This window comes from Limulus polyphemus, unplaced genomic scaffold, assembly GCF_000517525.1.
Source record: "Limulus polyphemus unplaced genomic scaffold, Limulus_polyphemus-2.1.2 Scaffold813, whole genome shotgun sequence".
Classification (NCBI taxonomy): Eukaryota; Metazoa; Arthropoda; class Merostomata; order Xiphosura; family Limulidae; genus Limulus; species Limulus polyphemus.
The window spans coordinates 4,168-17,519 of NW_013666423.1; the positions used below are offsets into that span (position 1 = coordinate 4,168).

General features: G+C 30.5%; 1 protein-coding gene across 9 annotated transcripts in view; it reads left to right on the forward strand.

Annotated features, from left to right (window-relative positions):
• LOC106460672 (TRAF-type zinc finger domain-containing protein 1-like) overlaps window positions 1-13,352 on the forward strand; it is a 46,773-nt gene that overhangs the window by 1,373 nt on the left and 32,048 nt on the right. For 3 of the 9 annotated variants that reach the window (XM_022387437.1, XM_022387438.1, XM_022387439.1), the window contains exons 2-5: window positions 3,021-3,098; window positions 3,738-3,801; window positions 5,653-5,845; window positions 8,182-8,392. In XM_022387437.1, coding sequence (XP_022243145.1) covers window positions 3,767-3,801; window positions 5,653-5,845; window positions 8,182-8,392 — 439 coding nt within the window. In that variant the 5' untranslated portion in view covers window positions 3,021-3,098; window positions 3,738-3,766. Of the gene's footprint in view, window positions 1-3,017; window positions 3,099-3,737; window positions 3,802-5,652; window positions 5,846-8,181; window positions 8,393-13,352 lie in introns of all 9 variants that reach the window. The other 6 variants (XM_022387435.1, XM_013920399.2, XM_022387440.1 and 3 more) reach the window with 4 other exon arrangements.

Here is a 13,352-nt window from a genome sequence, read left to right on the forward strand (position 1 = left end):
ACACACACACACACACACACTATATATATATATATATATATATATATATATAGTATATATATTTAGCAAGGTTTTCAACGTTTAATCTTTTTTTATGATCATTTAAAATATTATAATAAATAGGAAATTGTTTGGAATTTGTTGCTGTATTGTGAAAGTTAAGTATTTGAGGTTGTTATTGTTTTTTGTTTTTTTACATTTGCAACAGTGATGGATCTTGCATTTAAAGTGGTCAGTCTGTCATGTTTCCATGGTAAACACTACAGTTTCACCAAATAGTAACTTTTGATCAGAGTAAGCTAAGTATTTGAAGCAAAACTAAAAATCAACCTGGCCATCAGTGTATTCAATTAAATATGCTTTTTTTTATATATCTACTTGTAAAAATTAGAATGTACTATTTCATGAGTTGGGTGCTCTCAGTCTCACTGTTAATCATATTTTGGCTATAAACCTAATAATATCTCATGACATTTGACCAGCTTAGGAGATTTAGATTAGTCCTCAACACAAATTCGAAACCAACAATACAAATCAAGCTTTAATAATGAATAAAAAATTTAACTTAAGCAAAAGTAACTGCATTCAATATAGTAACTGGTATTATTAATGAAAGAAAGCCAAGTGGTTAGGGCACTCGACTCACAATCTGAGTGTCGCAGGTTTGATTCCCCGTCACACCAAACATGCTCGCCCTTTCAGCCTTAGGGGCATTATAATGTGATGGTTAATCCCACTATTCGTTGGTAAAAGAGTAGCCCAAGAGTTGGCAGTGGTTGGTGATGACTAGCTGCCTTCCCTCTAGTCTTACACTGATAAATTAGAGAAGGCTATTGCAGATAGGCCTTGTGTAGCTTTGTGCGAAATTCAAAACAAACAATTAATGAAAGAAACAATAGATAAATTTGTGCATCCCACAAATCCAGCTCCTGTTTTGAACCTCAGTCATTGATGTGTTTCTTTGGAAACTTTCCTTCTAACACTGCACTTTACCAAATAATGTCAATATGGTACCCCTACTGTATATCATCCAAACTGTGACAACTTCATATTGTAGTTAAAAGCATGTCATGTTGCATCAACTTTCAATCTGCAGAAACAAAAACCATTGTTTATGGAGATCAAAGCAATGAGTAAAAAATAAAATATTACCTGACTTGACCATAATATTAAAACAATGTTACTTAATTCTCTATATTTTAGCTTTATTTGCCTGAAGGTTATTTGTAACAGTCTAAATAGCTGGCTACAGCACCAAGAGCATAACTATAATTTTGGGGACTCCAGTATGAGAGGTTCTGTTTGGTATATCTGGATGACTAGTGGAATTTGCCAATTGATTAATTGTCTGGCTCGTTAATCAATTATTTTCATATGAGAGTTGGAATAATCAGAAACACTAATTTCAATTACTTGATTATTTTGCGAGTCATTATACTAAACAATTAAGCCGTATAATAAATCATAATGGCAACATTTAATTAATTGAATAGTTGGAATAATTCAAACACTAATTTTGATTAGTTAATTATTTTTGGGACATTAATTGTGACACTAATCAGTTTAATCTTTCCTCGTAGATAATTAATCTAGTTAATCACCAAGCTCTTCTCTCAGGGCCCTACTTTAGAAAAACTATATTATGCAGTTGATTTTATGCATTAAAAAAGAAATATTGTACTTAAGTAGTCTATTAATGTTGCACTCTGTTGGCAGACTTATAAATATAGTAGGCTTGAATTCTCAAATTGCCATGTTGTTTCAAAATATTGTTTAATTATTGTGGTAAAATAGTAAATATGAGGTAACAAAAATCATCCTTTTTTTGGCCACTATTAATTTCATAAAAAGGGCTCTTTTTTTTTTAGTCATTTATTAAACAAAAATAAAAACTTGCTTGACAATAATAACAAAAGATATTTGCAAGCTTCTATTAATGCATGTGGGATATCACAACTTGAATTCTGAGTATAATTATGATGGGAATAACCTTAACAACATTATAGAAAAAAGGATCCTCGTGTTCTAGTTGATCAATCTATTAAGCTATCTAAGCAGTGTGCTGTTGCTAGTAGTAGGTTAAATAAGATTGTAGATTGTATATTCAGGAATATTGAATACAAGTCTAAAAAGGTGACATTTAATTTTATAAATTATTGGTTAGGCCACATTTTTAGTACTGTGTTCAGTATTGGGTGTCTTCCCTTAGAATACATCTAATTGTTGGGAAGAGTTCAGAGGAGGGCTACTAGGATGATACTTGGAATGGAAAGGTTGTTATATGAGAATAAGTTAAAATCTCTTAAAACTGTTTTCTCTGGATAACTGAATAGTTAAGAGGGGATCTGACAGAGGTGTTTAAGATTGTTAAGGAAATTGGTAATGTTGATGCATCATCAATTTTCATACTTAATGTTGAGAATGGTAGGACTAGTGGACACAAATATAAATCTTAGCAGGCTGAAAGTCATCTTCAGCTAAGACAGCTTTAGTTTTCTAACAGGGTGGTTGGTCTTTAGAATGGGTTGCCTTCAGATGTGGTGGATGCAGTTAAGAGAGTTTAAGAGAAGGCTTGATAAATATTTTAATTACAGGTGCTGAATTTGTGTGTTTTTTCTTATTTTAAAGCTTAATTTAGTGGATGGGATGACTTAGTTGGACCAATAGGTCCCATGTTGTCCTTAATTTATATGTACATATATGTTTCAAATGCTGTATCTGTTTGGTATATCCTGACTACATTTTGGGCAGATGAACATTTGTGACAAGTTTGACTACATGTAATGTGGAATCTTGTAACTAATACTTTTTGTTTGTTTGTACATATAGGTATCAATAATAATTGAAAAATAACCATAAGATACATACATAAGTTCTGCATGATTTTTATTCACTTTTTTAATGTTTTAAACAGTTTAATTGTGACTAAAAGATGTTTCTAACTTCAACTGTTATATTAGGCAAAAGAAAGCTATTATTATAATATGCTAATCCAATTTTTTTCTATCCCTTACAAGAAGGACTGAACCTAGGTCCTCTGGCATGCAAGGTGATTCCTCATCCTGTGAGATAAAGGGTTAACCCTCTAACTGTTGCTAGTGAGGCACTATTTTTAATAGCTCAAACTTCCATATAATAACTGCTTAACCAGTTTAGTACAAATAAAGGTAGTTTGCGATATAATGACAACTTTCTTTTAGAAAGTACCAATAACAAAGTTTCTGCTGAAACAGTAACTGCCTTGGTAGTCTGATGTTTGATATTGAAGGTAGTTTGGTTATAATAATGTTGTAATAACTTCATTATGTTTCAATGAAGTCTAATAAAATTGATAATAACTTATAAGATAGTTTGGGATTTTCCTTTTGTTAAAGGCCTTAGTATAATATTATAAATTTATCATGGATTATATTTTTCTCTCATTTTTTTGTAATATAATAAAATATAGTGTACTATTTTTTTGCAACAAATTTTATGATTGCTGACTTAAATTCTACTAACTTGAGAAGATTCAAGTAGAATATGGATAAGCAATGTAATAAGCTATTTTTCTTTTAGTTATTTGAATAAATGTAAAGTTTGTTATAAACTATGTATGTTACTGTAAAGAATCATCTTAAGTCTACAAGTAGTAGAAATCTAAGAAAGCATTTTTGTTCTTTTATAATAAATACTTGTTTGTGGAACAAACTGAGTTGTATTAGTTTAGTTAATACGTTTTACTATTTTTATTTCAGAATTTGTGGTTTCAGTCATAATTTCCAAGATGGCCGATGAAGATACAAAATATTGTTCTAACTGGTGAGAAAATTAGTAGTTATGAAAGTTGTAAAATACCTTATTATAGTTTAAGTACATAAAGATGTGTGTGTATTAAGTATGTAACCTATGATTGTATTGATAGTTTATAAAGTGCAGTTGTTATAAGAAGGTTAAAGTTAATAGAGGGTTGTGAATTGAAAAAATATCAAGTTTGAAACTCTTATTCTGTATTACAAAGTAAATACTTAAATCAGAAGGTGCAGGTTGCTTATGTACTTATTATATAATACCAGTTATACTTTTGACAGTTTTGTTTTTAATATTGTTACTAAATAAATATGAAGCAACTTTTAAAAAATAACAGATTTTTACCTTGTATGAAGACTTTTAATTTTCCTTTTTTAGATTTCAGTTATGTTTTCATCATTTAGAAATATTCAAAAATGGAATAATATTACAATTTAAGCAGAAGCAGTACTGCCTTGTTTTGCTGATTTAGATATAGCTCCAGTTTAACAATGTCCGGATTAATGAATCATTAATTGCTGTGCATCTCCAGCTAACTATCTCACAGTTGTCAGTTGTGATAGCAACTTTAAATTTTGTAGAGACATGCTGTATAGTACTAATGAGTTCTAACATTTACCATGAGTATGTTTTTTTATATGAACAAATGATCACCTTGTAGTGGAATCTGAATAAATAAATATATAAATGACAAATGACCACTTATTGTTTGGGATGTCATCCTTAAAATGAAAAAAGTATATATTCTCCTATAGGTGTAATTAAACACCCATCTAATCTTTGTTGGATTAAAACTAACTTTTAATGTATTAAAATTTCTGTCCTGTATGTGGTAACACTATTGTTATTAAAACTTAAGTCAGTTGATCTTTAAAACTTTTGTGTTACAATCAATAAAGCTACTGCTAAATTCATTACATTTCAAAACTTTTAACATGTTTCTTCAAGTAACAAGGAATAGCTCATTGGAATAATACTCACATGATGGTAAGCAGCTGTTCCTTGTTGCTTACGGTCATGTAAGTATTATTCCAATAAGCTTTCAATAAAGTACAGATGCTTTAGAAATAAAATTATTAAAATGAGCATGTGGCTCTGAGGAATTAGGCTTGTGATATACACCAACTTTCACAATAATTTGCTGCTTATGTACTAAAGCATCTAAAAATAATATAAACTAAATTCAAGTATCATTTATATTTAATAAGTGTTTTACAGAAAATAAAGGAATCTCTCAATGTCAAAATAGAAGGTTCTCTTCCATTTGCAAAATATTGCTGGTAATCATATATATGTATTTGCATATGCATAGTATCACATATTCAGTTTTAGAAACACTAGAAAACAATATAGAAAATTTAGTTTTGCATTTTATAATTAGCCCGGCATGGCCAGATGGTTATGGAGCTCGATTCGCAATCTGCGGGTCGCAAGTTTAAATCCCCGTCACACCAAACATGCTCACCCTTTCAGCTGTGGGGCATTATAATGTGATGGTCAATCCCACTATTCATTGGTAAAAGAGTAGCCCAAGAGTTGGTGGTGGGTGGTGATGACGAGCTGCCTTCCCTCTAGTCTTACACTGTTAAATTAGGGACAGCTCCTCGTCTAGCTTTGCGTGAATTTCATAACAAACAAACATTTTATAATCGTAGCTGTATCCACTGTTTTTCACCAGGTGATTATTATTATAATTCTTTGAAGTATATATTTTCATAAAATAATAAAGTCTATTGTATTTTCTTTTAGTTTTCTCTTGGAGACAGCTGTTAATAATAGGTTTTTGATTTAAAAGTCAAGTTTCAGTCTGTTAGAAATAATATATACATTATAATTTTTTCTGTTATTAAACGTTTCTGCCAGCAAACGGGACATAGCGATCAGCAATTATGTTCTACACAGTGCCCACTGTCAGAGAAACATTACATTATGTAGCAAATGTCATGAGCCAGTGCCACGGAATGAGTTGGAAAGTCATTGTAATGATGTCCACAAAACAGTCATGTGTTCAAAATGTGGAGAAATGATGGAGAAGGGGAAGCTAGAAGACCATCAGGTTTGTCCTTAAGCTTATCTGAAAGGTAGTCACCACCTCAAATTTAAAAAGTAGATCTTTTTCCTGGCAGTGAAGTACAGCAAATATCAATTTCTAGTACTAGTGTGTGTATATGAAAAGGATGTAAGGTGTTCTTAAAAAAATTAAGGTCATTAATTTATTATATATAAATTAATATATATATAAATAGGAAAAAAAATTTAAATTTCAATGGAAAGCAGGGATTGCTGGTTATTTGTAGAATTGCTCTAAGAAGTATCCAAAACAAAATAAATACTGTAATAAAAAATACACAAAAAAGTAAAGTGATACTGTTACTGCTTTTATAGCAATTCTGGAAGTAACCAACGATCCTTAATTTCCATTAAAATTTTAATTTTTTTTCCTATTTATTTGTTCAGTTTTTATATGTCCATGGAATGGACACAACATGTCTAAACTTTCGGTATAACCATATCCCTGAGAGCTATAACTTTTACAAGAATTAAAACCACAATAAGAAATTTATAAAATATAATCCTTACTTTGACTTACAGATAAATGTATAAAGCTGCCAAGGTTGGGATTAAATGTTGTTTTTAATTTGTGATTTTAATTCTTGTTTCATAATTTTTTGTATCAGGATTCCTATTTCATTTTAAAATTCATTGTTTTTAATAATCTTTTTTTGTTTACTTTTTGTGTTATACCTGTATAAAGTATATATTTTTCATTTTGAAAATGTTGCATGTCTATCCATCGATATGTAGCACCATCTGTTGGGTTGAAAAGATATTTAAGTATGTGCATGATATGTTTACCATTTATATTATACCTGTATATATCAAAAGTGGATACCCACAGACCAGCCAACTAAGCTGGAGAAATCTTGTAGTGATAGTCCAAGCCATCTAGGTGCAAGTCTTGCTGACGTGATCGGATAAGTGGGTAGTTGACAAAAATGTTTCTGTTTTAGAAATTTTTAAATTGTTATACCAGAAATGTTAGAGACTTTTTTAACATATTATTAGTATATATGCGCATAATATATCATTACCAATACTTTGAATGGTAGGTTTTTTGTTTTGGAATTCGATAGGGTGGTTTTTTGGCGCATGAATTATTTAGAATCCTTGTCAATCCCTACTATTAAGTACTACTGTACTTAAAATATTGCTTATTAATAATGTGTTTTTTTATTTTTCATCATAAAATGAAGTGAAAGTGATGTTTAGTGTCACATGTAGCAAAGGTATCCTTGCATTGTATATCCTTTTCATTTGCTACAATAGAAGGTAATGTTTTATTTGTGTTCATTCCTATAATACATGATGAGGCTTTATAGTATAGTTTATTACCTACAGTTTTGGTTACAGTCATGAAATTGATATGCTATTTTTTTATAGTAATTAATACATATTTTTTGGTATTTAGTAAGAGTTGAAAATAGAAAGTAAAATAAAAATAAAATAAACGGCAAATGAGTTTCCCAGGGATAAAAGTGATTCAATATGTATTTATTGGTATGATTACCATGTGTCAGATTTTGTTTGGTAATCAGATTGCTAATTGTTTTCAACAAAAGAGAAAGAATGTGTTGTAGAAAAGTTGAGAGTGAGGTTTAGATGTGCATACATATTTAGTATATGGTAAAGATAAACCTAAGACATATCAAATTAACATCTTCAGAAGGAAGGTTAAGTTTCTTGTCTTCTTGTAAGTTTCACTTGATATACTACATTTCTGTGGTTTAATGTTTAGCTGCTAAGTAGTTTGATAATGTTTTCAAGTTCACAGGGTTAAAAAACAAATAAATAATGCATCTTTCTGTTGATTTCATGCTAGAATTTTTTTAAGTTGCTTTGATTTGAAAATAGTCTAAACCTTAACAGATGTAACATATATATAACATTTCATGTTCTATCATTTGTTTTTGCTATGAACTGTTAGAGAAAGGGCTTTTAAGTGAAGCTAGCAGAAGAAATAGAAAATTGTTCTGTTAATTTTTTAAGGTTTGATAATGTCTTAAGTTTTTCTTGTTTAAAAGCAATTAAACAGTTTCATCATGTTCAATTTAACATGTATTTTGATACTAGTTTTTTTTCTGTAGCTTGTCCACAATGTAAAATTGAACATCTTAATATGGTCTGTAGTTTTATCTTGTCGGAGATCTTTTGGTATAAAATGTTATGCTAGTGGTTGGTTTTTTATAATATTTAAGATTAAGTATATGGTGCTGTAAACCATTACATTTTTAACAGAAGTGTAAGCTCTGATTTTTGGTCAACTATTGCTAAATAAATTTCTTTTAATAAGAACTCTCAACATAAAATGTATATTTGATATTTTTTATGCAGAAAGAAAGCTGTTCTAAAAGAAATGCAGCATGCAAGTATTGCGAATTAGAAGGTTCTCTGGATGATGTCAGAGAACATGAAACTTACTGTGGAAGTCGTACTGAGCCTTGTCCAGCATGTGGTCAGTACGTTATGAAAAAGAATAAAGACATTCATGCTGGGAATTATTGCAAGCAGATGTTGGAAGAGGAACTTTTATCACATGACACTGGCAAGTGAAACTTTTGCCTTTAACAACTTGAAATATAAGAATCACTTTAGTCTAAACTCACTGGTCAAAATACTAGAAACCCCAGCCTAATAATGTGTTGTGCCACTATATGTGCCTTCATTACAGTCTGGATGTGCCATGGTATTGACTCCACTGGTGTCTAAAAGGTTTCTGCTTCAGTTTTTGACGATTCTTTAATCATTATTATCTCCAACTGAGGTAGAGATGATGGTTCATCTTAAAACATCCCATATTGTCGATGGAGTTGGGATCAGGGGACTATGTAGGCCAGGGTAGTTGTATCATGCTCAGTTAACTCTTTCAACACGGGCTCGGGCCCTGGGACCGAGTCACGTGACCTTCTGTGCTCGTTTAAAGTTGACATAAATTTAATACTTATAACTCTATCTATATATTGAATATATCTTCACAAAATTTGGTAGTCTTTCAGTTAATATTACAAGTCTTTCACATACAAAGTCATATTTCTTAGTGAAGTACTTTTAATAAAATAAAATAAAGTTTTATCCATGAATATATTGAGTATTTGTTTTGAACAGTCTGTGTTAAAATTAAAAATACTTTTTGCCATCTCAAAAATCTCAAATTTCCTTTGTGTAATCTCTAAAACCTCCTAAATGCTTATCAAACTTTTTTTTTCACTAAATCCTTATAGTTTATATGTTATTTTATCAACCCTAATCTCAAAATGGGATCGGTCAATTCGAATAACTTTGTAACTACCAAAAAAAATATCGAAATAAACCTAAATTAACCTTCTTTTCTTTCTAATATGACTTCAAATGATGACCTGAAACTACATTTGTTTATCCTAAGTAGCTCTAAGTTCATAACATTATACATCTATTTATAATTAAATTTTATTGTTCTATTTCCCTTTGAACCATGTCTAACTGCTATCTGCACCATTATAAGTTGTAAATCACTCGGGAAACGTGCAGCTCACGCTACACTATCGAATTACATCACTCACGAGCTGCTCGCATGCGTGCTACGTGAACAGTTTTAATTATATTATTATTATTATTATTACTTATTTTACCTATTTTAGTCTTAAATAACTTAAAAAGATCTATACTTTTAATTTTAGTTACTTTTATAATAATAGATAAAGAATAAATATGAAAAACAAGAAATAAAGTACTTACCCAATCTTTTTTCTTTCCATCGATTGTCGATGAGAGTTAAGCCTGATTTTTTTAGTGATTATGGTAAAGCACTTAACAATTTTTATTTAATTAAATAACACACCAAAGAATATAGACTAATAACATGTAAAAAGTATACAAATTTGCTTACTTCTAAAAATTTTCCTGGCTTTCTAACTATGCGACAAGAGCCATTAGAAATTCATCCAAGCTAGTCGTTAACTTTCCCACAGGAACGATGTTGCTACTCAGAGTGACATTGACAGTTATCTGTTCAAAACACAATATTATACAATACGCCATTTGATAGATGAAAACCTTGACTTTCTATTGGTTATAAATAATATATAATGAAACGTAAGAAAGAACTATCAACGAATTCTGAAAGAGAGGATGTGACAGGTGGGTGTGGCAGGAGGGGTCTGATTTTCTCTTTGGTAGCTCTGTAACAAAATAAAATTGAAGGCCATGGTCTGTTTGAGCAATAATGATTTTATAGAGAGCATTTTATGTTTAATTTCGTACATTTTCGAGGGGTGATAGATAAAATAGGGATAATGACATGCTAGACAAAATTTGTCATGTGTGTTACACTAGTGGAAATTCAGAATTTTTTTATATATTTCCTTTTAGAATTAAGAACTTAAAACTTGTATACTATTAAAATATGGATTATTAGCTAAGATTTTATGCTATTCTAAATGGTATAACATAAACAAAAAGTAGTTTAATAAAATTTTGAATGTAAGACACTAAAACCTTGTGTCATATGCAGTATAGGGTACTCGTGCAGATAGGGTAAACCAATCGTGAATGATTTTTAGCTCTGTGACTGATGACATTCTAGTCCACGAGATAACCATCTCCATTTGGTTAAAAGTTGAGCATTGCGAGGTCCACCTGGTCATAAATAGAGGTGTGGCTGTTCAGAAGAACCAGGGATGAAATCTATGCCAAGTAGATTTGGAGATAACCATCTCCATTTGGTTAAAAGTTGAGCATTGCGAGGTCCACCTGGTCATAAATAGAGGTGTGGCTGTTCAGAAGAACCATGGATGAAATCTATGCCAAGTAGTTGAGCCCCATAATGTTACACTGTTTCCAGAACCTTCTACGATGGAGACTTTGTATGATAGGTCTGTAATTTTAATGGGTTGTCACCTCATTCATCCTATTGTCATTTCATAAGAATCTGAAGTGTGATTAATCTGATATATTTCTATTGGGCAACAGTCCAAACCCTATGATGTTGACATTAGAGACATTTGTTTTGATTGGTGACAGAGATACATGGTTTATATAATGGGAATGCTTATCAAAGTTGATTTCATGCAGATTCCTAGATATTGGTTTAATAGAAATGTATGTTCCTGGATTATTATTAAAGTTACCCTTCAATTCATGCACGATTGAACATCTGTGAGCCCCAACAACCTTTGATATATACTTATCTCTGTTTGATAACTTTCTCTTCTGACCACAGTTTTTCTTATTAGGTAGAAATATTTGTTTTCATAACTATGCAGTGTAGACTCAAGATGCAATGGCCTTTCATTTGCCAGTCAGTTTGATTGAAGCATCTACCACCGAGTTCCAACAATAACATTTCATCTAAAGCATGATAAATCTTTCATCTTTCCCATTTTAGGAACAACTGATGATCATACAATTTACTGCCTGTATTATTTACCCCTGGTCATTTTATTTTTCTAATTTGTAAGTACCTACTTTGAATAAACATGAAGTGAGGACCAATCTATTCTGTGGGTAAGGGTTACTAACATTTTGTCTTGTGAATGTAGAATAAGCATTAGGTGGAAACATGAACAATCTAAAGTTTATATGTTATGAGAATGAATAAAGACATCTATGCTGGGAATTATTGGAAGCAGTTGTTGGAAAAGGAATTTTTATCACATGACACAGGCAAGTGAAACTTCCATCTAATGGATCATTCTAACTTAGAGTAAACATTAAGTGAAAACTTAATTAACTTAAAGTTTCCTTTCACAATTAGAAAATAAAAACAACATTGATGTTGAAAATACAGTAACAGTTGTTTTTTTTTCTAGCAGTCTTTAAGTTTTGAAACAGGGACATGCTTGATTTTCAGGTACTTTCTGTGTGCTTCTAAGCCATCTGACTTTAACGGACTCTTTAACAGGGACCGACCATGTGACCATTTTTACTTGTATATAGTTTTAATGCTGTAAATTTTAATACTGTATGCGTATCTTTACAAAATTTGGCAGACTTTACGAATTGTTTATACACAAAAAATAAGCTTCTCTTATGAAGTATTTTTACTAAAGATTTGTCTATGAATATATTGAGTCCTTTTCTGGCCAGTCCAAGTGCAAAGTGATTTTCATGTTAATATTCAAATGTCATTTGTGTAATCTCTAAAGCCTCCTAAATATGTTTCAAATGTTTTTTTTGTAAAACTTTATATCTCATCTGTTATTTTCTCTACCCTAATTCTATACAAGGTTGGTCAGTTTGACCGACTTCGTAACCAAAATAAATCTAAATTACCCTTTTTGAAATTGTAACATGAAACTACATTTGTTTATCCCAAGTAACTTTAAACTCATAACAGCATACATTTATTTATACTTAAATTTTGTTTTATTGCCCTTTGACCCATGTCTAATTACTATTCACACCATTATATGTTGTTAATCACTTGGGGATGTGCAGTTCACATTACGCTATTGAATTACATTGCTCATGAGCTGCTCATGTGCATACTTGCGAACATTTTTTATTATATTATTATTATTACTTATTTTACCTAATCTAACCTAAAGAATTTCTTATTTTTACATTTTAGTTATTATTATAATAATAAATAAAGAATATGCATGAAAAACAAGAAATAAAGTACTTACCTGGGGCTTGCTTTCCTTTTTTTTTTTTTTTTTTTTTTTTTGCAGTCAACTGTTGATGACACTTAAACCTACTTTTTCTATACTAATGGTTGTAGTGCACTAAATAACTTTTACTTAATTAAGTAATGCATCAAAGAACATTGAAAGATAACGTGCAAAAAGCAGACCATGTCCCCTAACTATCACAATTTTTCTGGCTTTCTAACTATGTGACAATAGCCATTACAAATTCAACCAAGATAGTCAATGTGTTTCCCATGAGAACGAAGCTTGTAATGAAAGTGAAATTAAAATTTTTCTGTACAGAATACAACGTAATATAATATGTCATTTGATATATGAAAACCTTGGCTTTCTACTGGTTTTAAATAATATGGTATTAAAGATAAGAGAGAACTATTGACATATCCTGAAAAAGAGGATGTGACAGGTGGGTGTGGCAAGAAGGAAATGATTTTCTATTTGATGGCTCTGTAACCATACAAAATTGAAAACTGAAAATTATGCTTTGCCTGAGTGATGGTAACATTATAATGAGTAAGTTACATTAAATTTCGTACTTCTTGAAGGTGTAGTTAATAAATTAGAAAAGAGGGGATGCCTGGAGAAAATATATCAAATTTATCACACTAGGGGAAATTCAGGATTTTTTTGTATATTGCTTTATAAAATTAAGAACTTAAAACTTGTATACTATTAAAATATGGATTATTAGCTATGATTGTATGCTATACTAATTGACATAACATGAACAAAAAATAGTTTAGTTAAGTTCTGAATGTAACTCATTGTAAATCTCATGAAATGTGCAGTAAAGGATACCCATGGCAAGATGGTTAAGGTGTGTGAGTGAAATACTAGAAAGGATAAAAAGCATTTTATTATAATAGTGGAAATAAA